This window comes from Chiloscyllium plagiosum, chromosome 22, assembly GCF_004010195.1.
Source record: "Chiloscyllium plagiosum isolate BGI_BamShark_2017 chromosome 22, ASM401019v2, whole genome shotgun sequence".
NCBI classification, from domain to species: Eukaryota; Metazoa; Chordata; class Chondrichthyes; order Orectolobiformes; family Hemiscylliidae; genus Chiloscyllium; species Chiloscyllium plagiosum.
In genome coordinates this window covers 16,111,090-16,130,164 of record NC_057731.1, presented here as the reverse complement: position 1 = coordinate 16,130,164, position 19,075 = coordinate 16,111,090, and the positions used below count along the sequence as shown (strand labels likewise).

At 41.9% G+C, this 19,075-nt stretch overlaps 1 protein-coding gene across 5 annotated transcripts in view; it reads right to left on the bottom strand.

Moving 5' to 3' along the window:
• Positions 1 to 19,075, bottom strand: part of myofl (myoferlin like) — a 226,217-nt gene that overhangs the window by 45,020 nt on the left and 162,122 nt on the right. For all 5 annotated transcript variants that reach the window (XM_043712471.1, XM_043712473.1, XM_043712472.1 and 2 more), the window contains 2 exons: positions 15,583 to 15,671; positions 11,566 to 11,661 (listed from right to left, as the gene is read on the bottom strand). In XM_043712471.1, coding sequence (XP_043568406.1) covers positions 11,566 to 11,661; positions 15,583 to 15,671 — 185 coding nt within the window. The remainder of the gene's footprint in view (positions 1 to 11,565; positions 11,662 to 15,582; positions 15,672 to 19,075) is intronic.

Sequence of the window (19,075 nt, the reverse complement as noted above, 5' to 3'; positions counted from 1 at the left end):
GGAGGTGTAGTGGACAGCGAAGAGGGTTACCTCAGATTACAACAGAAGTGGCAGATGGAGTTTAACTCAGATAACTGCGAGGTGCTGCATTTTGGGAAAGCAAATCTTTGCAGGACTGGTACACTTAATGGTAAGTTCCTAGGGAGTGTTGCTGAACAAAGAGACCTTGGAATGCAGGTTCATAGCTCCTTGAAAGTGGAGTCGCAGGTAGATAGGATAGTGAAGAAAGCGTTTGGTATGCTTTCCTTTATTGGTCAGAGTATTGAGTACAGGTCATGTTGCGGCTGTACAGGACATTGGTTAGGCCACTGTTGGTACATTGCGTGAAATTCTGGTCTCCTTCCTATCAGAAAGATGTTGGTCAAACTTGAAAGGGTTCAGAAAAGCTTTACAAGGATGTTGCCAGGGTTGGAGGATCTGAGCTACAGGAGAGGCAGAACAGGCTGGGGCTGTTTTGCCTGGAGCGGAGGCTGAGGGGTGACCTTATAGAGGTTTACAAAATTATGAAGGGCATGGATAGGATAAATAGGCAAAGTCTTTTCCCTGGGGTTGGGGAATCCAGAACTAGAGGGCACAGGTTTAGGGTGAGAGGGGAAAGATATGAGAGACCTAAGGGGCAACGTCTTCCACACAGAGGGTGGTATGTGTGGCAGGTGGGATTAGATTGGGTTGGGATATCTGGTCGGCATGGACGGGTTGGACCGAAGGGTCGGTTTCCATGCTTTACATCTCTATGACTCTAAGTATCATTTAGAGTTGTTTTATGAATGGGGCAGTGGGAGCAGTTTAAGTAAAAACTTTACCAAAGGTGATCAATGCTTACTTAAATGTATTTAGTTTGTAACACGCTCAAGTGGTGTGTGCAATAAGACAAGTTCAATGGAAATTCAATGTCACAATTACTGATTAAAATACTTTATTTCTAATGCTAAAAGGGTTTGGAGACAACTTTACTCCTTAGCAATTAAATCAAATAGTTGGTATTTTCAGAATGATCAAATTCATGAAAGTAAGCCGCATTCCTTTGACCCATTCCCCAGCAGATAAATAAACCTTCGAAGTATTTACAAATGGTGTTATTGAGTTAAGTGTAACCTGCAAACTGTGGCTTGCTCCAGTAAACTCCCAGCCCCGGAGCATGCGAAACTGGATAGGAAGCTTTGACTGTCAATGCTGCTGTGACTTGGCCTGGGGTAGCCTCCAATTCGAGTGGGGGGGGGGGGGGGGGGAAAGAGGGTCAAACAGAGTTCAGTGAACTGATGAACCAACACAATATCAGCTTTCTCAAGGTACTCCTTTCACTTACCTCCAATCCCTGCTCGTTACTAAACTGATGGCTTACACTAAAAAAGTAAATAAAAGAACATCTTCCCCTGCCAACTGACCCAGACAAGGTCCTGTACGCATGCTGCCGACATTAAAAAAAACTCAGCGCTCGGGTTGATTTAGATGGTTGTGCTGCGAGAAATACAAATAGGAGTTCAAAAGTTCAGATGAACCGTGAACTTTGCCATTTCACAGCAGGCTATTACACAAATATAGCCAAAAAGGGAAAAGTTGCTCAAGTCCCTCGGGGCTGATGAACCTTTCGGAGCATATAGGTGAACTAAAATTATTTGTCAACACATTGTCTTTTCTCTCAGGAAAGGGGGTCACGCAGAGTTAGAGCGCGCGATGGAGGGTACAAATAGCTGCGCTCAAGTCCCCTGCACAGATTTGATGGGATTTCACAACTTCCCGTCCATATGCTTAGTAAATCTGCCCACATTTTCCAAAACAGACCTTTCTAAAAAGAGCGTTTGTGTATCTGCTCCCGTCTTCTCATGACCGCAGCAGCATTCCTCTTTGCCAGGAACTTAGTGGAAAAATCAAAACAAATGGGTCACGACTTTCTGTGTTTGTTTAAAGGCGAGCTGCGTGTCATCCTGTGATGTGGCCTTGGCTCCAGCTATGCAAAACAGTACAGAGCATAACTCGATTGGGAATGATAAATATGTGGTGCACGTGCCTTTCACATTGTGTGTTATCAAGGAAATTACTCATTTAGGTTTTCAAAGAAATGAAAACACACACATTGACATCTTACTAATGCCAAGACCCACAGCTACAGTAACCCGGTGGAACCAAATCCTCCAAGACAAGCTGCCTCGAACCAATTTGTCAGTTATGAGACACAATTTACCATACTGGTGCCCCCCAAAAAATAACATTTGCTTAGCAAAATCTTTCAGGATTTTGAAAAGGCTTCAGGGAATAGTAACTCTACAAGCTACAAAGATTTTTTTTAAAAAAAGATTAGAACCCAAGAGACTTCAAACCAGAAAACAGAATGGGCTGTTTGCAGAATTTTTAAGTAAAGGTATTCAAAATAAAAATTATAACACTGAAGATTCGATACTCTGCCCAAAATGTGAACACAAAAAAAAAAGTGAAAACAGAAAATGCTGCAAATGTTCAGCAGGTAAAGGTATTTTAGTCTTGTAAAAAGACTGCTTCTATGCTTTTGTGAAAGATGGAGGATTTTGTGGCTAGATTCTAGCTAAGTGGAAGGTTGGTGCTGATTAAATATCAGTATCTTTATCACACGGATGAATTCTAGTTTGTTAATGATCATGTTGTAGGTAAGCTCGTGGGAGATGGCAAATGCATCATAGGAGCACAAGGTCAAATTTCACAATTTAATTGTGCTCATTTGATTCGCTTGCTTAAAAAGTCTTTCAGCCACCACATGCTAGATTGCAGGCCTACAGACAATTCAGCACTAACTTTGTGAAGGGAACTCAGAAGCTGCCATAGACAGTTAGGAATGACCTTCACCTGACTGGGGGTGAGAGAATAGCTCGTTCATCACTCGTAAATTACCATGAAATATAAACTTTGCCAACCTTTGTTTAGTAATAGGCTCTTATGGTATTCATACCAAGGGTAAACTTAAGTGCATTCTGCAGAGTAGAGGGGAGCCCCTCCTCAAATCAAATACAATAGAACCTACATTCCACTGAAGAAAGGAGAGGAAATAGACAAACTGAACTATGAATAGACTGTGACAAATGCAATTCCGATTCAATCTGGGCAGTGGGTGGGGGACAAAATCAATGCAAGGAGAATCCCATTACTGTGCCCTGCAATTAGATTTTTAGTACACCATAAATACTAAACCACAACTTGCTGCATTTTTACTCAAGATACTTCATGCTAGAAAACAATTATTCAAAATTACACATCGAAAGATTTCTGTTCAGCGACATTCAGGTACCTTGCTATACCAACTCCTTTTCAGTAACTTCCCATTTCTCAAGATTGGGCCATGGACTTCCTTCCTATTGCTTGATGTTCATGGATATATTAGAGAATATACAAAAGCAGCAGGAGCCAGTAGACTTCAAACTAGTATTTCTAAAAGGCATTCACTAAGTTGTCACATTAAAAACTTCATATCAAGGGCATATGGAACAGGTAAAATGTTAGCATGACATAGGCTAATGGACAGAATACAAAAAGTACGCATAAATGTGGAATTTTCAATTTAGCAGGCTGTAACTAGTGGAGTGTGACAAGGATCAGTGCTGGGGTTTTTAGCTATTTATAATCTAGATTAATGACTTAGACAAAGAGACCAGGAGTAATAAATTAATGTTTACTGATTATACAAAGCTAGCAGGAATGTAAATGGTGAGGACACAGAGGCTGCAAAGATACAAGTCAGTCAAGTGAATGGGCAACAAGGTAGTAGATGGAGTTTAATGTGAGGAAGTGAGAGGCTATTCAGTTGTTTGGTGCCAGGAAAGAAAAATAGCTTTGTTTTTAAAAGCATTAAGAAGTTTAAAACGTGGAAATCCACGAAAACTTGTGTATTCACACAAAGCTAGCATGCAAGTACACCAAGCAATCAGAAAACGGAGCATATTGACTACTAATGCAAAAGGATCGAAGCACAAAAACAAAGACATTTTATAAGGCTTTGGCAGACATTACCTAGAGTATTCTGCAGTGGATTGGTCTCCATAGTCTTGTACTTGGAGGTCACAGAGAAAAACTGACTAAATTGGCTCCGGGAAAGATAAGGTGGTCTTTGAGAAACTACAAAGATGTGAGCAAGAAACAATAGGCCATTTGGCCGACTAAGCCTGCTTCACCATTCAATAAGATCATGGTGATTGGATTTTAACCTCAACTCTACATGCTTGTATACCCCCAATAATGCAGTAGCATTCTATTAATATCAACCTGGTCAAGTCCCCTCAGGATCTTAATGGTTCAATTAAGACATTTATCTTTTCTGAACTCCACAGGATGCAGACTTAGCAGTTCCTCATAAGGCAAGCCCCACATTCCAAATATTATTCTAGTAAATCCTCTGAACTGCTTCCAACGCATTAACATGCTTTAGTAAAGTGAGCAATTGTCCAGATGCAGAGTCACCAAGACCCTGCATAACTGAAGCATAACCTCCATGTGGTTGCATTCAATCCATCTCGCAATATAACATAACATTGTTAGCTTTCCTGATTATAGAGGGATCTCGATAATCCGACATTAGATTATCTGAATATCGGATTATCCGGCAAGATCACAACGTCCCAATGTTCAGCTAAACTGTGTTATCCGGCATTCGATTAACCAAAATACTGCCCGCCCATGTCCTTTGGATAATTGAGTTTCCTCTGTACTTTCTGTACCTGCATACTAAGATTTTGTGATTTATGCACGAGGACACCCAGATGTCACAGCATCTGGGAGTTCTGCAAACGATCATTTAGAAAATGGACTTCTTTTTTCTATCAAAAAATGGACTTTTCCACACTTCCTCACACTGTACTCCATTTGCCAGATCTTTGCCCACCCAGTAACCTATATTCCTTAGGTCGAGTAGGGTGAGGGGTAAGCTGGTCAGACCACTGAAAGTTCTAAAAAAGGGCTTGATGGGGTAGGCACCAAAAATGAGTTCACTTGGTAGGGAACCTCAAACATCAGCTTCAGAATCAAGGAATGATCATTTAGGACTATGATTGGGGGAGAAATTTCAACATGGTTCTAAACCTTTAGAATTCCTTTAGAATGGTTCTAAACCTTTAGAATTCCCTATCTTTAGAGTTATGCATGCTCCATCATTGAGTATACTTAGTCTCTCAGGGAACCAGAGACTGAGAGAAAGCGAGGACTGCAGATGCTGGAGGTCAGAGTAGAGAAGTGTAATGCCACACAGACGTATTTGGGAAAAAGTGCAGTTGGTGCAGATGATTATCATATTCAAGACGAAAGCCTGGCTGAGAGGCCATGAGACTCATCCTTGCATCTATGTTCTTACAACAGCCTTAGCATTTTCCAGTTCTAAGTCAGTTACTTTTAAAGATTGTGCACTTTTTGTGCAAACGGAAGACAAAGACTGCACAATAAGTTTATCTTCTGAAGTGTTTGCGATATATAAACATTCCTGTGCATACATACAACAGTTGTATTTTTGCAGAGGTGGAGAATTACATAATGTTATGTCTAAATGACACCTCTGTGAAATCAGGAGCTTGGAAGTTAGCATTTTAGTGGATCTCTATAGCTTGACCATTTGGATGGGGAACATCTGACCAGATGTTCCTGCTCAGTTTATGGTCACCCAGTTCCTTTGTGTAAACTTCTAACAAAGTCAAAAATTATAGCAGGTAATGATCATGAAATCGCCTTGAGTCATGACCATGCTCTATTGTTAATGCATTAGAAGATTGTAAAATTATTTGGATTGTGACATCCAGAAGCAACACTCTTGGGTCAAACTAAGAAAATGAAGGAATTTGGGTGAAAAGCAAGATTCTTTTGCAGGTAGCAGATCACTTCAGTCATACAGTATTATCCTGTTGTAGCAGCAATGAGGTTGTCAGTCCAGAAACTTCCTTTGTCTGCACAGTACCCCATCAGCAAAAAGAAACACTGCATTCATAAAGCACTTTTCACATCCTCATGAAATGGAATTTTAAAAATCACTTTTTTTAAAATTGAGAGGATCGGGTGTCTTTGCAATTCCCTACCCAGATGTATACAAATATTCAGTTTGAGCATTTTCAAGGTCAGGATACTTAAAGAAAAATTCTCAAGTTAATTAAGGGAAATAATAAAAACAAAACAGAGGAGAAGGTGCAGTTCAGTGATCTGGGAACAAGGTGGGAAAGTGGAGTCAAGGTCGATGATCATGATTTGATTAAATAGCTCAAAAAAAGGGATATGACCTACCCTGCACTTAATTTTCACACTTCTATCAAATGTCATTGCTGTTGTAATAGAATACGGTCACAGACAGACCATAGAACATTCAGCGCAGTACAGACCCTTCGGCCCTCGACGTTGCACTGACCTGTGAAACCAATCTGAAGCCCATCTAACCGACACTATTCAATTCTCACTTGCATGCGTATCCAATGACCATTTAAATGCCCTTAAAGTTGGTGAGTCTACTATTGTTGCAGGCAGTGCATTCCACGCCCCCTGCTACTCAGAGTAAAGAACCTACCTCGGACATCTGTCCTGTATCAACAACCCCTCAATTTAAAGCTATGTCCCCTCATGCTTGCCATTACCAGAAGAAAAAGGCTCTCACTGTCCACCCTATCTAATCGTCTGACTATCTTGTATGTCTCGATTAAGTCATCTCTCAACATGCTTCTCTCTAATAAAAACAGCCTCAAACCCCTCAACCTTTCCTTGTAAGACCTTCCCTCCATTCCAGGCAGCATCCTAGTAAATCTCCTCTGAACCTTTTCCAAAGCTTCCACATCCTTCTTTTCATGTGGTGACCAGGATTGTACACGGTCGCACCAGAGTTTTGAACAGCTGCAGCATGACCTTATGGTTCCGAAATGCAATCCCTCTACTAATAAAAGCTAACACACCCCGTAACCCTTCTTAACAATCCTAACAACCTGGATAGCAACTTTCAGGGATCTACGTACATGGACACAGATCCCTCTACTCACCTACACTACCAAGAATCTTACCATTAGCCCAATACTCTGCATTCCTGTTATTCCTTCCAAAGTGAAATCGCCTCTCACTTTTCCACATTAAACCCCATTTGCCACCTCAACCCAGCTCTGCAGCTTATCTATGTCTCTGTAACCTACAATATCCTTCGGCACTATCCACAACTGTACTGACTTTAGTGTCATCTGCATAGTTACTAACCCAGCCTTCTATGCCCTCATCCAGGTCACTAATAAAAATGACAAAGTGGACCCCAAACAGATCCTTGTGGTACACAACTAGTACTGAACTCCAGGATGAATATTTCCCATCGACCACCACCTTGCGTCTTCTTTCAGCTAGCCAATTTCTTATCCAAAATGGCTAAATCACGCTCAATGCTTCTATTTTGCAAAATGGCCTACCATGGGGAACCTTATCAAACGCCTTTCTGAAATCCAAATACACCATGTCAACGGCTTTACCCTTATCCACCTGTTTGGTCACCTTCTCAAAAGAACGCCATAAGATTTGTAAGGCACAACCTACCCTTCACAAAAACATGTTGACTATCCCTAATCAACTTACTCCTTTCTAGATGATAAATCCTCTCTCATATCTCTTTCCAACACTTTACCCACAACTGAAGTAAGGCTCATGGGTCTATAATTTCTATGGTTGTCTCTATTCCTCTCCTTGAACAATGAATCAACATTTGCTATCTGCCACTATTCCTGAAGACAATGACAACAAAGAGCAAAGTCAAAGGCTCGGCAATCTCCTCCCTAACAGCCCAGGGAATCCTAGGATAAATCCCATTCTGCCCAGGGGACTTATCTATTTTTACACTTCCAATTGTCAACACCTCCTCGTGAACCTCAATCCCATTTAGTCTAGTAGCTTGTAGCTCAATATTCTCAACAATATTAGAAAAAGACAATGTGAATACTGGTGAAAAAATTCATTTAGCGCTTCCCCCATCTCCTCTGACTCCACATACAACTTGCCACTACTATGCTTGATTGGACCTACTCTTACTCTAAATCATTCTTTTATTCCAGATATATCTATAGAAAGCCTTAGGGTTTCCTTGATCCTATCTGCCAATGATTTCTCATGTCCCCGCCTGGCTCTTAACTCTTTTAGGTCTTTCCTGGTTAACCTGTAACTCTCAAGCGTCCTAATTAATGGAGCTTCATTTCTCATTCCAACATAAGCCACCTTCTTCCTCTTGACAAGAGATTCAGCTTCCTTAGTAAACCATGGCTCCCTCGCTCGAGAACTTCCTCCCTGCCTGACAGGTACATACTTATCAAGGACCCACAGTAGCTGTTCCTTGAATAAGCTCCACATTTCAATTGTGCCCATCCCCTGCAGTTTCCCTCTTGCATTCTAAATCTTGCCTAATCACATCATAATTGCCTTTTCCCCCAGCAATCTATACCCCTCCCTTTCGATCACTAAAGTAAACATAACCAAACTGTGGTCACTATTACCAAAGTGCTCACCTACCTCCAAACCGAACACCTAGCCGGGTTCATTATCCAGTACCAAATTTAATGTGGCCTCGCCCCTTGTTGGCCTGTTTGTCAGGAAACCCTCCTGCACACATCTGAAGTACTTGAACTATAGTATTCCCAGTCAGTCAATATAAGATAAAGGCCCCATAACAACTAGCCTTATTTTGGACCTCACTACTCAACCTCCTGTATACTCTTACTACAATTTGGGTTCCTGTCCCCCTGCTGAATTAGTTTAATCCCACCTGGAGAACATTAGCAAATCTTCACCCCCCCCCTCCCCCAATTATCCAGGAATCCAAACCCGCCCTCCTGCACCATCCCTCTAGTCACGTGTTCGACTCCTTTCTCTCCCTATTCCTTGCCTCACTAGTACATGGGACAGGCAACAAACTGAGATAACAACTTTGTCCCAGCTAAGCTTCCACCCTAGCTCCGTGAAGTTCTGCCTTAAATCCCCATCTCTCTTCCTACCTATATCGTTTGGTACATACGTGGACCACAACCTGGGGCTGATTCCTCTCCCCCTAAAAGGATCCCAAAAACATGATCAGAGACATCACAAACCCTGGCACCGGGGAAGCAACACACCAACCACGAGTTTCTCTCGTTCCACCAAACCTATCTGTCCCCCTGATTATGGATTCCCCAGTGATATAGCTACATTAGTAAACGATTAGAAAACACTTTGGGCTACAGCAGTATTTTGTCCTGGAGTAAAAATGCAACCGTAACACCTCTTTCCAATCTTAGAATGCACACAGGCCACAACAGCTCAGAATCAGACCCACAGACATTTGGATATAGAACTGGCTCAAAGGTAAAGGACAGAGGGTGGTGGTGGAGGGTTGTTTTTCAGACTGGAGGCCTGTGACCAGTGGAGTGCCACAAAGATTGGTGCTGGATCCACTAAATTTCATCATTTATAAAAATGATTTTGGATAGGAGCTTAAGAGATAGTGTTAGTAAGTTTGCAGATGACCCCAAAATTGGGGGTATAGTGAATAGTGAAGAAGGTTACCTCAGATTACAAAAGGGATCTTGATCAGTTGGGCCCATGGGCTAAGAGACAGATGGAGTTTAATTTATATTGATGTGAGGTGCTGCATTTTGGGAAAGCAAATCTTAGCAGGACTGATACACTTCATGGCAAGGTCCTAGGGAGTGCTGCTGAACAAAGAGACCTTGGAGTGCAGGTTCATAGCTCCTTGAAAGTAGAGTTGCAGATGGATAGATAGTGAAGGCGGCGTTTAGTATGCTTTCCTTTATTGGTCAGCGTATCGAGTACAGCAGTTGGGAGGTCATGTTGCGGCTTTACAGGACATTGGTTTGGCCACTGTTGGAATACTGCATGCAATTCTGCTCTCCTTCCTATTGGACTGATGTTGTGAAATGTGGAAGGGTTCAGAAAAGATTTACAAGGCTGTTACCAGGGTTGGAGAGAGGTTGAATAGGCTAGGGCTGTTTTCCCTGGAGCATCAGAGGCTGAGGGATCTAGTCCAAAGATGACTGGGATCTTGTCCAGTTTTCTATCACCTTCTCAAAAGGCGACTCAATGGGCCACGAATGTTGGCCTGGTCAGCGATGCCCATTTCTAAACAAACAAAGAAATTCTGACCCACAGTGCTGGACAAGAAAGGGATGCAATCAGAGCTCAAATCCAAAGTTACAATCCCCTCCCGAGGCAAGTTAGTGCTCTGCCACAAACAGGTAAAAACAAAATGACTGCAGATGCTGGAAACCAGATTCTGGATTAGAGTGGTGCTAGAAAAGCACAGCAGTTCAGACAGCATCCGAGCAGCAGGAAAATTGATGTTTCGGGCAAAAGCCCTTCATCAGGAATACAGGCAGAGTGCCTGAAGGGTGGAAAGATAACCGAGAGGAGGGTGGGGGTGGGGAGAAAGTAGCATAGAGTACAATAGGTGAGTGGGGGAGGGGATGAAGGCGATAGGTCAGGGGAGGGTGATGGAGGTAGGTAGCAAAGAGTAGAATGGGTGGATGGGGGGGTGGGATGAAGGCGATAGGATAGAGAGGAGGGTGGAGTGGATAGGTGGAAAGGAAGATAGGCAGGTAGGACAAGTCATGGGGACAGTGCTGAGCTGGAAGTTTGGAATTGGGGTGAGGTGGGGGAAGGGGAAACGAGGAAACTGTTGAAGTCCACATTGATGCCCTGGGGTTGAAGTGTTCCAAGGCGGAAGATGAGGCGTTCTTCCTCCAGGCTTCAGATGGTGAGGGAGCGGCAGTGAAGGAGGCCCATGACCTCCATGTCCTCGGCAGAGTGGGAGGGGGAGTTGAAATGTTGGGCCACAGGGCAGTGTGGTTGATTGGTGCAGGTTGATTGGTGCAGGAGATGTTCCCTAAAGTGCTCTGTTAAGAGGCGTCCAGTCTCCCCAATGTAGAGGGGACCACATCGGGAGGAATGTATATAATAAGTGATATTGGTGGATGTGCAGGTACAAAACTTTGATGGATGTGGAAGGCTCCTTTCGGGCCTTGGATGGAGGTGAGGGAGGTGGTGTGGGTGTAGGTTTTGCAATTCCTGCGGTGGCAGGGGAAGGTGCCAGGAAGGTGCCACAACCAGAAGCCTGTAAAACACGACATTTACTCATCCTTCACTTCAGCAAGCAAGGCTCCAAAACAGGTGCAATATTTGAGATTGGACTGCAAAGATTTTCTTTTGAGCAATTTGATGTTTTGTTGGGTAGCATCAATCACATACCTGAAGGACATGCAAGTCCTATACAGGAAATTAAATTCAGACTGTTTGCCCACCTGCAGTGTTTTTGAACTGACTGTATGGCAACTGTCAGCAAGATCACGGGCCTTCCAAGATTTACAAATCTTTCAATCAGTCCATTCATAAAAGTAATAGCCCAAACACCAGCGTCGTCTCTTGGGTCTCATTTGGCCTGCCCATGAAACTTCACTTCACTTGCACTACCAATCTGACCGGAGTATAGCCACAGTAAATAATGTAGTAAACAGAAGCAATAAAATCAAACATTAAGTCTTGACTAGCTTTTAAGAAATAAAGTATGTTGCTTTGCACCTGTTAAAAGTCCTTACGTACCAAAACATATTAGATTTACCTACTTACCCCTTCACATAGATATCACTCATTTCTTCTCCCGTAATGCTCGTTTCATCCAGAATAACATCACTGGTGTTCCAGATTACACAGCGAAGGAAATACCTGAAATGAACCACATGAAGTGACCACATTAAGTGCTGAATGTTGTATGGGAACCAGACCAGGACAATTTCTCTTCAACTAGCTGTTTAAAATTTGCATAAAAGGATTTGGAAGCTCATATTTAAAATCTTAGCAATTACCATGCGATTTTACCCAGTGAATACTTTACATTTTAACTAGTCTGAAAGATGCATTAGGGAGGAGAAAGTGAGGTCTGCAGATGCTGGAGATCAGAGCTGAAAATGTGTTGCTGGAAAAGCGCAGCAGGTCAGGCAGCAAAAGATGCCTTAGCCCATTTAAAACATCCAGATGTTAATCCTTCAAAACAGCAATGCGGAATTTGACACACTGTTCATACAATTAATTTCAACTCAGGTTTTACTGTACTGTTTTCTCCAAGGCTCTTAACTCAGCTGGGAGAGTTAAGACAATGGAGGAGAAGACAACATAGTCAAAGCCAAGATCATTTCAGATCGGATATTCACCTTGCCATTTTTCTACCAGTTATAATTAATTGCACGGCAGCATTGGTCCATTTCCCATTTGTAGCACAAATGTGCTGCGATACCAAGCTGGTCAGAATCAACTCATTCTTCATCGGCTAGCGCTTGGACTTTCATGGAGGGAATGGGAAAAACTCAAGTCGGGTGCCTCTGGCAGTTTCTGGAACACAAGGTCCCAATGCAATGTAAAAGGTGCAAACCGAGTAGATAGCTACAAAAGGGAGAAACTTCTGGTGGTACCTCAGGGAGCAGGTTCCACCTCAGGAGATCTTCTGGCTTATACAACTAGATGGCAGCTCTGTCGGCCCAACAGTGCTGGGTTATGAGCATGATCACTGCAGGGACATGGACAGCCCCAAAAAGAAAGGAGGCCAGACTTCAGCAAACCCAGGGTATTGCCTAGAGCAGGCAGGCCCTAGTGAGACAGATGAGGGGCTAGAGGTTATGGGGGATAGGTAAAAGGAGAATTAAGACACTTCTTTTGGGCTAAGGGGCTACCCTACATTAGGCTCAGTACTTTTGCAAAGAGGTCGCACCACCCCACTCCCTTCCTCAACATAGGTAAAGCTGCTGAGCTTCTCGACTGGAACAGGCCTACCCCTGCTGTGGGTGAAATGGGCCAGCCCTATCTTTATCATTCCCCTGCCATTCTCTCCCATTCTTAGAATTTGAGATATGGTGGGGCCAGCAGAGCAGGCAATGCACTGTAAAAATGTTCATTTTAAAACAAAGCCCCATCCAAGTGCAAGACCTAGCCTTCAATTTGATGTTTCTCAAACCAAATTCCTGCCTCTGTTGCAACATGGAAATTTGCCCATAACAACTTGCCCCACATTATTAAATGCTACTCAGCTTAAAAACTGACTCTATATAAAGCACATCTAAACTGGGTGGAAACATTTAATCTTTATTTTCCTTGAAATACCACATTCAGCATAATGGGTTCATTTGCTCAGCAGTAATGGAATCAACTAAATGTGACTCTAATCATAATTAGCTAAAGGACAGGTGACACCAAAATTGGAGGTGTAGTGGACAGCAAAAAATTTACCTCAGAATACAATGAGATCTTTATCAAATGGGCCAATAGGCTGAGTGGTGGCAGATGGAGTTTAATTTAGATAAATGTGAGGTGCTGCATTTTGGAAAGGCAAATCAGGGCAGAACTTACACACTTACATGGCAAGATCCTTGGGAGGGATGCTGAACAAAGAGACCTTGGAGTGCAGGTTCACAGTTCCTGGAAAGTGGAGTTCCAGGTAGATAGGATAGTGAAGGTGGTGTTTGGTATGCTTTCCTTTATTGGTCATTGCACGGAGTATAGGAGTTGGGAGATCATATTGCAGCTGCACAGGACATGGGTTAGGCCACTTTTGGAATACTGTGCGCAATTCTGGTCTCCTTGCAAAAGGAACGATGTTGCGAGACTTGAAAGGGTTCAGAAAAGCTTTACATGTATGTTGCCCGGGTTGGAGGGTTTGAGCTATAGGGAGAGGCTGAATAAGCTGGGATTTTCCCCTGGAGTTTCAGAGGCTGAGGGGTGACCTCAGAGGTTTATAAAACCATGAGGGACATAGATAGGATTAATTGCCAAGATCTTTTCCTTGGGGTGGGGGAGTCCCAAAACTAGAAACATAGGTTTAAGGTGAGAGGGGAAAGATTAAAAAAAGGCACCTAAGGGACAACGTTTTCACACAGACGGTGGTACAATTACAACATTTAAAATGCATCTGGATAGTTATAAGGAATAGGAAGGGTTCAGAGGGAAATGGGTCAAATGTTGGAAAATGGGACTAGGTTTATACAGGGTGTCTGGGCAAATTGACTGAAGGGCTGCTTCCTTGCTGTACATTTCTCGGACTTTATGGCTGTAAAACATTTGGAAATGTTGTACAAGACAGAAATCACTAATGGCATCCATTTCATCGCTAAGGACTTAGTACTTATTTCAAGACACATGTATAGCACTTAAACTATATCAACATAACTCAAAACATAGGTTTATATTTCTCAGTGCCAATGTCACCTTTTCATGCTGTCAATAGAACATAAGTGCTTTACAGGCCCTTCAGCCCTTGACGTCGAGCCGACCTGTGAAACAAGTCAGAAGCCCATCTAACCTACTCTATTTCATTCTCATCCATTTGCCTATCCAATAACCATTTAAATGCCCTTAAAGTTGGTGAGTCTACCACTGTTGCAGGTAGTGCACTCCACACCCCTACTACTCCAAGTAAAGAAACTACCTGACATCTGACCTATATGCATCACCCCTCAATTTAAAGTTACGTCCCCTTGTGCTAGCCATCGCCATCCAAGGAAAAAGGCTCTCACTGTCCACCCTATCTAATCCTCCGATTATCTTATATGTCTCAATTAAGTCACCTCTCAACAACCTCCTCTCTAATGAGAACAGCCTCAAGTCCCTCAACCTTTTATCCTAAGACCTTCCCTCCACACCTGGCAACATCATAGTAAGTCTCCTCTGAACCTTTTCCAAAGCTTTCACATCCTTTCTATAATACAGTGACCAGAACTGAACACAATACTAGAGTTTTGTACAGCTGCAGCATGACCTCATGGTTCCAAATTTCAAACCCTCTACCAAAAAAACTAAAACACCGTATGTCGTCTTAACAACCCTATCAACCTGGGTGATAGCTTTCAAGGATGTACATGGACACCAAGATCTTTTTGTTCACCTACACTACCAAGAATCTTACCATTAGCCCAGTACTCTGCATTCCTGTTATTCCTTCCAAAGTGAAATCACCTCACACTTTTCTGCATTAAACTCCATTTGCTACCTCTTAGCCCTGCTTATCTACGTCCCTCTGTAACCTACAACATCCTTCGGCACTATCCACAACTGTATTGGCCATGGTGTCATCTGCAAATTTACTAACCCATCCTTCGAAAACCCTCATTCAGGTCATCTTATAAAAGCGACAAACAGCAGTGGCCCCAATCCAGATCCTTGCAGTGCACCATTAGTAACTGAACTTCAGGATGAACATTTCCCACCAAGCACCACCCTCTGTCTTCTTTCAGCTAGCCTATTTCTGATCCAAACCACTAAATTACCCTCAATCCCATGCCTCTATTTTCTGCTATAGCCTACTGTGGGGAATCTTATAAAATGCCATACCGAAATCTATGTGCACCACATCAACCACTTGACCCTCATCCATCTGTTTAGTCACCTTCTCAATAGAAAACAATTCAAAAAGAAAAAAAATCATGCCCCATCACCCAAAACACACCGTGCATAAAGAGACTAGGTGCTGGAAAGAACAGCTTTTGTCAACAAATGGATTTCATAGGCCAACAAACAATACACATTGTATTCTCAATAGTCACACCGAGACTTAACATGGATTTAATATGGATTAAATTGATACTGATACAGTTAACTTACTTTTTGGGTTTTCGGGGAGTGATGTCGAATGGTGGTCCAGGGGGCCCGAGACTCATTGGGTAAACATCAACCCACATCTGAAGCTTTCCCTAATAAGAAAATCAAGAGACATTTAGAATAATACAATTATGCAGCAGAGAAACAGACCCTTCTGTCCAACTCGTCAACGCCAACCAGATATCCCAAATAAATCTAGTCTCATTTGTTAGCATTTGGCCCATATCCCTTAAAACCCTACCAATTCATACCTATCCAGATGCCTTTTAAAATATTGTAATTGTACCCACTTTCACCACTTCCTCTGGCAGCTTATTCCATACACACACCACCCCCTGCATGAAAAAGTTGCATCACAGGTCCCTTTTTAATCTTTCCCCTCTCACCTTAAACCTATGCCCTCTAGCTTTGGACTCCCCCAACTTGGGGAAAAGACGTGGCTATTCACCCTATCTATGCACTTCATGATTTTATAGACATCTATAAAAGGTCACCCCTCAGCCTCCAATGCTCCAGGGGACAAAAGCCATAGCCTATTCAGCCTCTCCCTAAAAGCTCAACCTTTCCATACCTAGCAACATCCTTGTAAAATTTTCGGAACCCTTTCAAGTTTAGCAACATCCTTGCTATAGCAGGGAGACCAGAATTGAACACAGACCACTTTGGAATATTGACCAGTGTTCCGTATGACTGTACATGACCTCCTAACTCCTAAACTCCGCGCACAGACCAATGAATGCAAGCATGCCAAACACCTTATGGACCATCCTGTCTACCTGTAGTTCCACTCTCAAGGAACTGTGTGCCTGCACGCCTAGGTCCCTTCATTTAAGAAGAACGTTATTTGCAGCCTCTCACAAAAGAGCGCTAACTATTCAGATTAGCACTTACGTCAGTATTAAAGTGAATATTAGAATGCTCGTTCTCTTTTCATTTAAAGTTAGACACAGGTCAGAATTCATACCACAAAGTGAACATCAGAAAATTTGTTTAGTGCATTCAGTTAAGCATCTTAAATTCTCTGCTCAATTACTGGAACTATCTTGCTCTTGAATGTTTGTCTCTTGAAAAATTATTTTGCGGGTAAGATTGATAAACTGGAATTTCACCCCGATTTGCCCCATCAAGGGCATCAAGAGTAACAATGTATTGGAGCACTCAAACCACACGTCGACCAAGCTACTTCTTGGTTATCTGTTCCATTCCATGAAGGGCATTTGTTGAATGTCTTTCAATAATGCCACATTGCCAAGATTATTCAACTCAAATTCATAATTTGCCATGCAAATCCTGGATTACTAATCTGATACTATAATTGGATATAGTTTTCCCTTTATCTACAGTAATTTATCAAACTGCCCCTACAGATTTTAGATATCTTCTAGTTAGTACCTTATTTACCTTTTAAAGACAGAAGTGTGCCAAGGACTTTGATTATAACCTGAAGCTTTGGTCTTCATACAAAGTACACATTAGTTCTTACAGCTCTTCTCTTGACAGACTTTATGGACTGAAGGCTTCCGTACGACAGAAGAAAACATAAGGCTTGGGGTACAACTGGATTAAAGATTGGATATCTTTCAGCACAACTTTTGATTTGGGAACAGATCAGTGTTAACTTCTTTCATTGTTGTTCTGTTTCATTGAGTTGGGTATCGTCACTTCCAGTTGACCTTCTAGTCTCTAATCTCTCATCAGTTCCACACCAGTTCTCATCTTAGTTAAGTACTGTTCCCTTGGAAACATCTACAAGTAATTGCGCAAATTTACCTCTGCAGCCAAAGGCTTGGAGGAACAATAACTTCTGAAATTTCTCCACTCTTGGCTACAACTCTCATTCACCACATTTCAACTGCACATGTAGCAGACATTAAAACTCACCTTCACACAAAAAAGCCTAATTTTAAACAGTATAAATTTTGCCCCTCTCACTTTTACTGTGACCAAATTTCATATTTACACATTCCTTACAATAAATCTTCAGCACCTCTTCACTGGCTTCCCAAGAATTTCCCTTTTACAATTCCTCAACTTGTACCTGCTCCAATGCTCATATTCTCTCTTGCATTGTCCCTGTTGTCTTTGAACCCCACTAACTCCTATTAACTAAATTTTAAAATTCTTTCAATGACTTCAATCTTTCACAAACTCTAACCTTGACCATCTTTTCTAGCTTTCATTAGTATCAGTACCTGACTAGTTTTCTCATTTGGCAGCAGGTTTCAGTTAGATCAGCCTGCCTTGTGGAACGTCATTCCCAAAACCCATTACCCATCTACTTTCCTGTCTGTTTAAAGTCTTCACCAATCCCAAAGAACCAAGGAACTTAAAGGGAATATCAAGTTGGAAGAAAAAGAAAAAAAAAAGGCCAAAAATCTGATAGCTTTGGTGACCAGCATAAATTCAAAATCCAAAATAAGAGGACTACAAAATGTAACTAAAGGTAAACTAGTGAGGAGTATTAAAAACTGACAATAAGAGATTTAAATATAAAATGAAAGCGAGGTCAAAGTCCCTTAGAAAATTATTCTCGGGAGATAATTATGGTGAAAATAAAGAGTTAAAGTTTTTTAAAAAACGTCTTTATGGTAGAAGATACTTCAAATATTTAATAACTGAAGAATAGGTAATTAGGTACCACCCCCATCACTAAAGAAACCATATTAGACAACCTAATGGAGCTAAAGGCAGGCAGGTGCCTTGGCTCTGATGGCTTGTATCCTGATTTCCGTAGTAGTAGTAGTAGTAAATAGAGAGATTGAATGCTTTGGTTGTAATTTTCCAAACCTTCTTGGACTCTGGAGAAGTACCAGAGAATTGGAAAACTACTAAATGTGACACTCCTATTCAAAAAGTGCAGGAAAGCAAAAACCGGGGAACTATTGGCCAATTAGACTAACAGTTATTATAAAAATGTTGGAATCAATTAAGTTATAGCATCATATTGGGAAAATCGATCTATTCAAGCAGAATCAGCAGAGCTTCATGAAAGGGAAATCATGCCCCACTAAATTTATTAAAATGCTTTGAGAAGTCGCAGCCAGTGTTAATAGAGGAGAACTCATGGACGTGTTGCATTTAAACTTCCTAAAAAAGATTTTCAACGAGAATAAAAAAAGTCATTACATCAGAGGACACTGTGCTTGAAATAGCCTATTTCTTTTCAGGAATACACTAACAAGCAGGAAACAGTGAGTGGGGATAGAGGAATCTTTCAGGTTGGTGACATTCCACAGGGATCAGCGCTGGGACTACAACTTTTTGCAATCAAACGGGAAGGGGAGAAAGAGGGATAGGATGAAATGGGGGAAAAAAGGGAAAGGAAGTGGGATTAAAAAAAGAGAAAAAAGGAATACTTCTGTTTTTATTTCTGTTGGTCTTAACCCCCTGCTTGGTGCACACCTCAGACACAAAGCATCGTAAGATTTTTTTTTAAACTGAAGGTGCTGCATACAATTTCAAGTTATAATTGTGTCTTCAATTCCCTCTTCCTTCC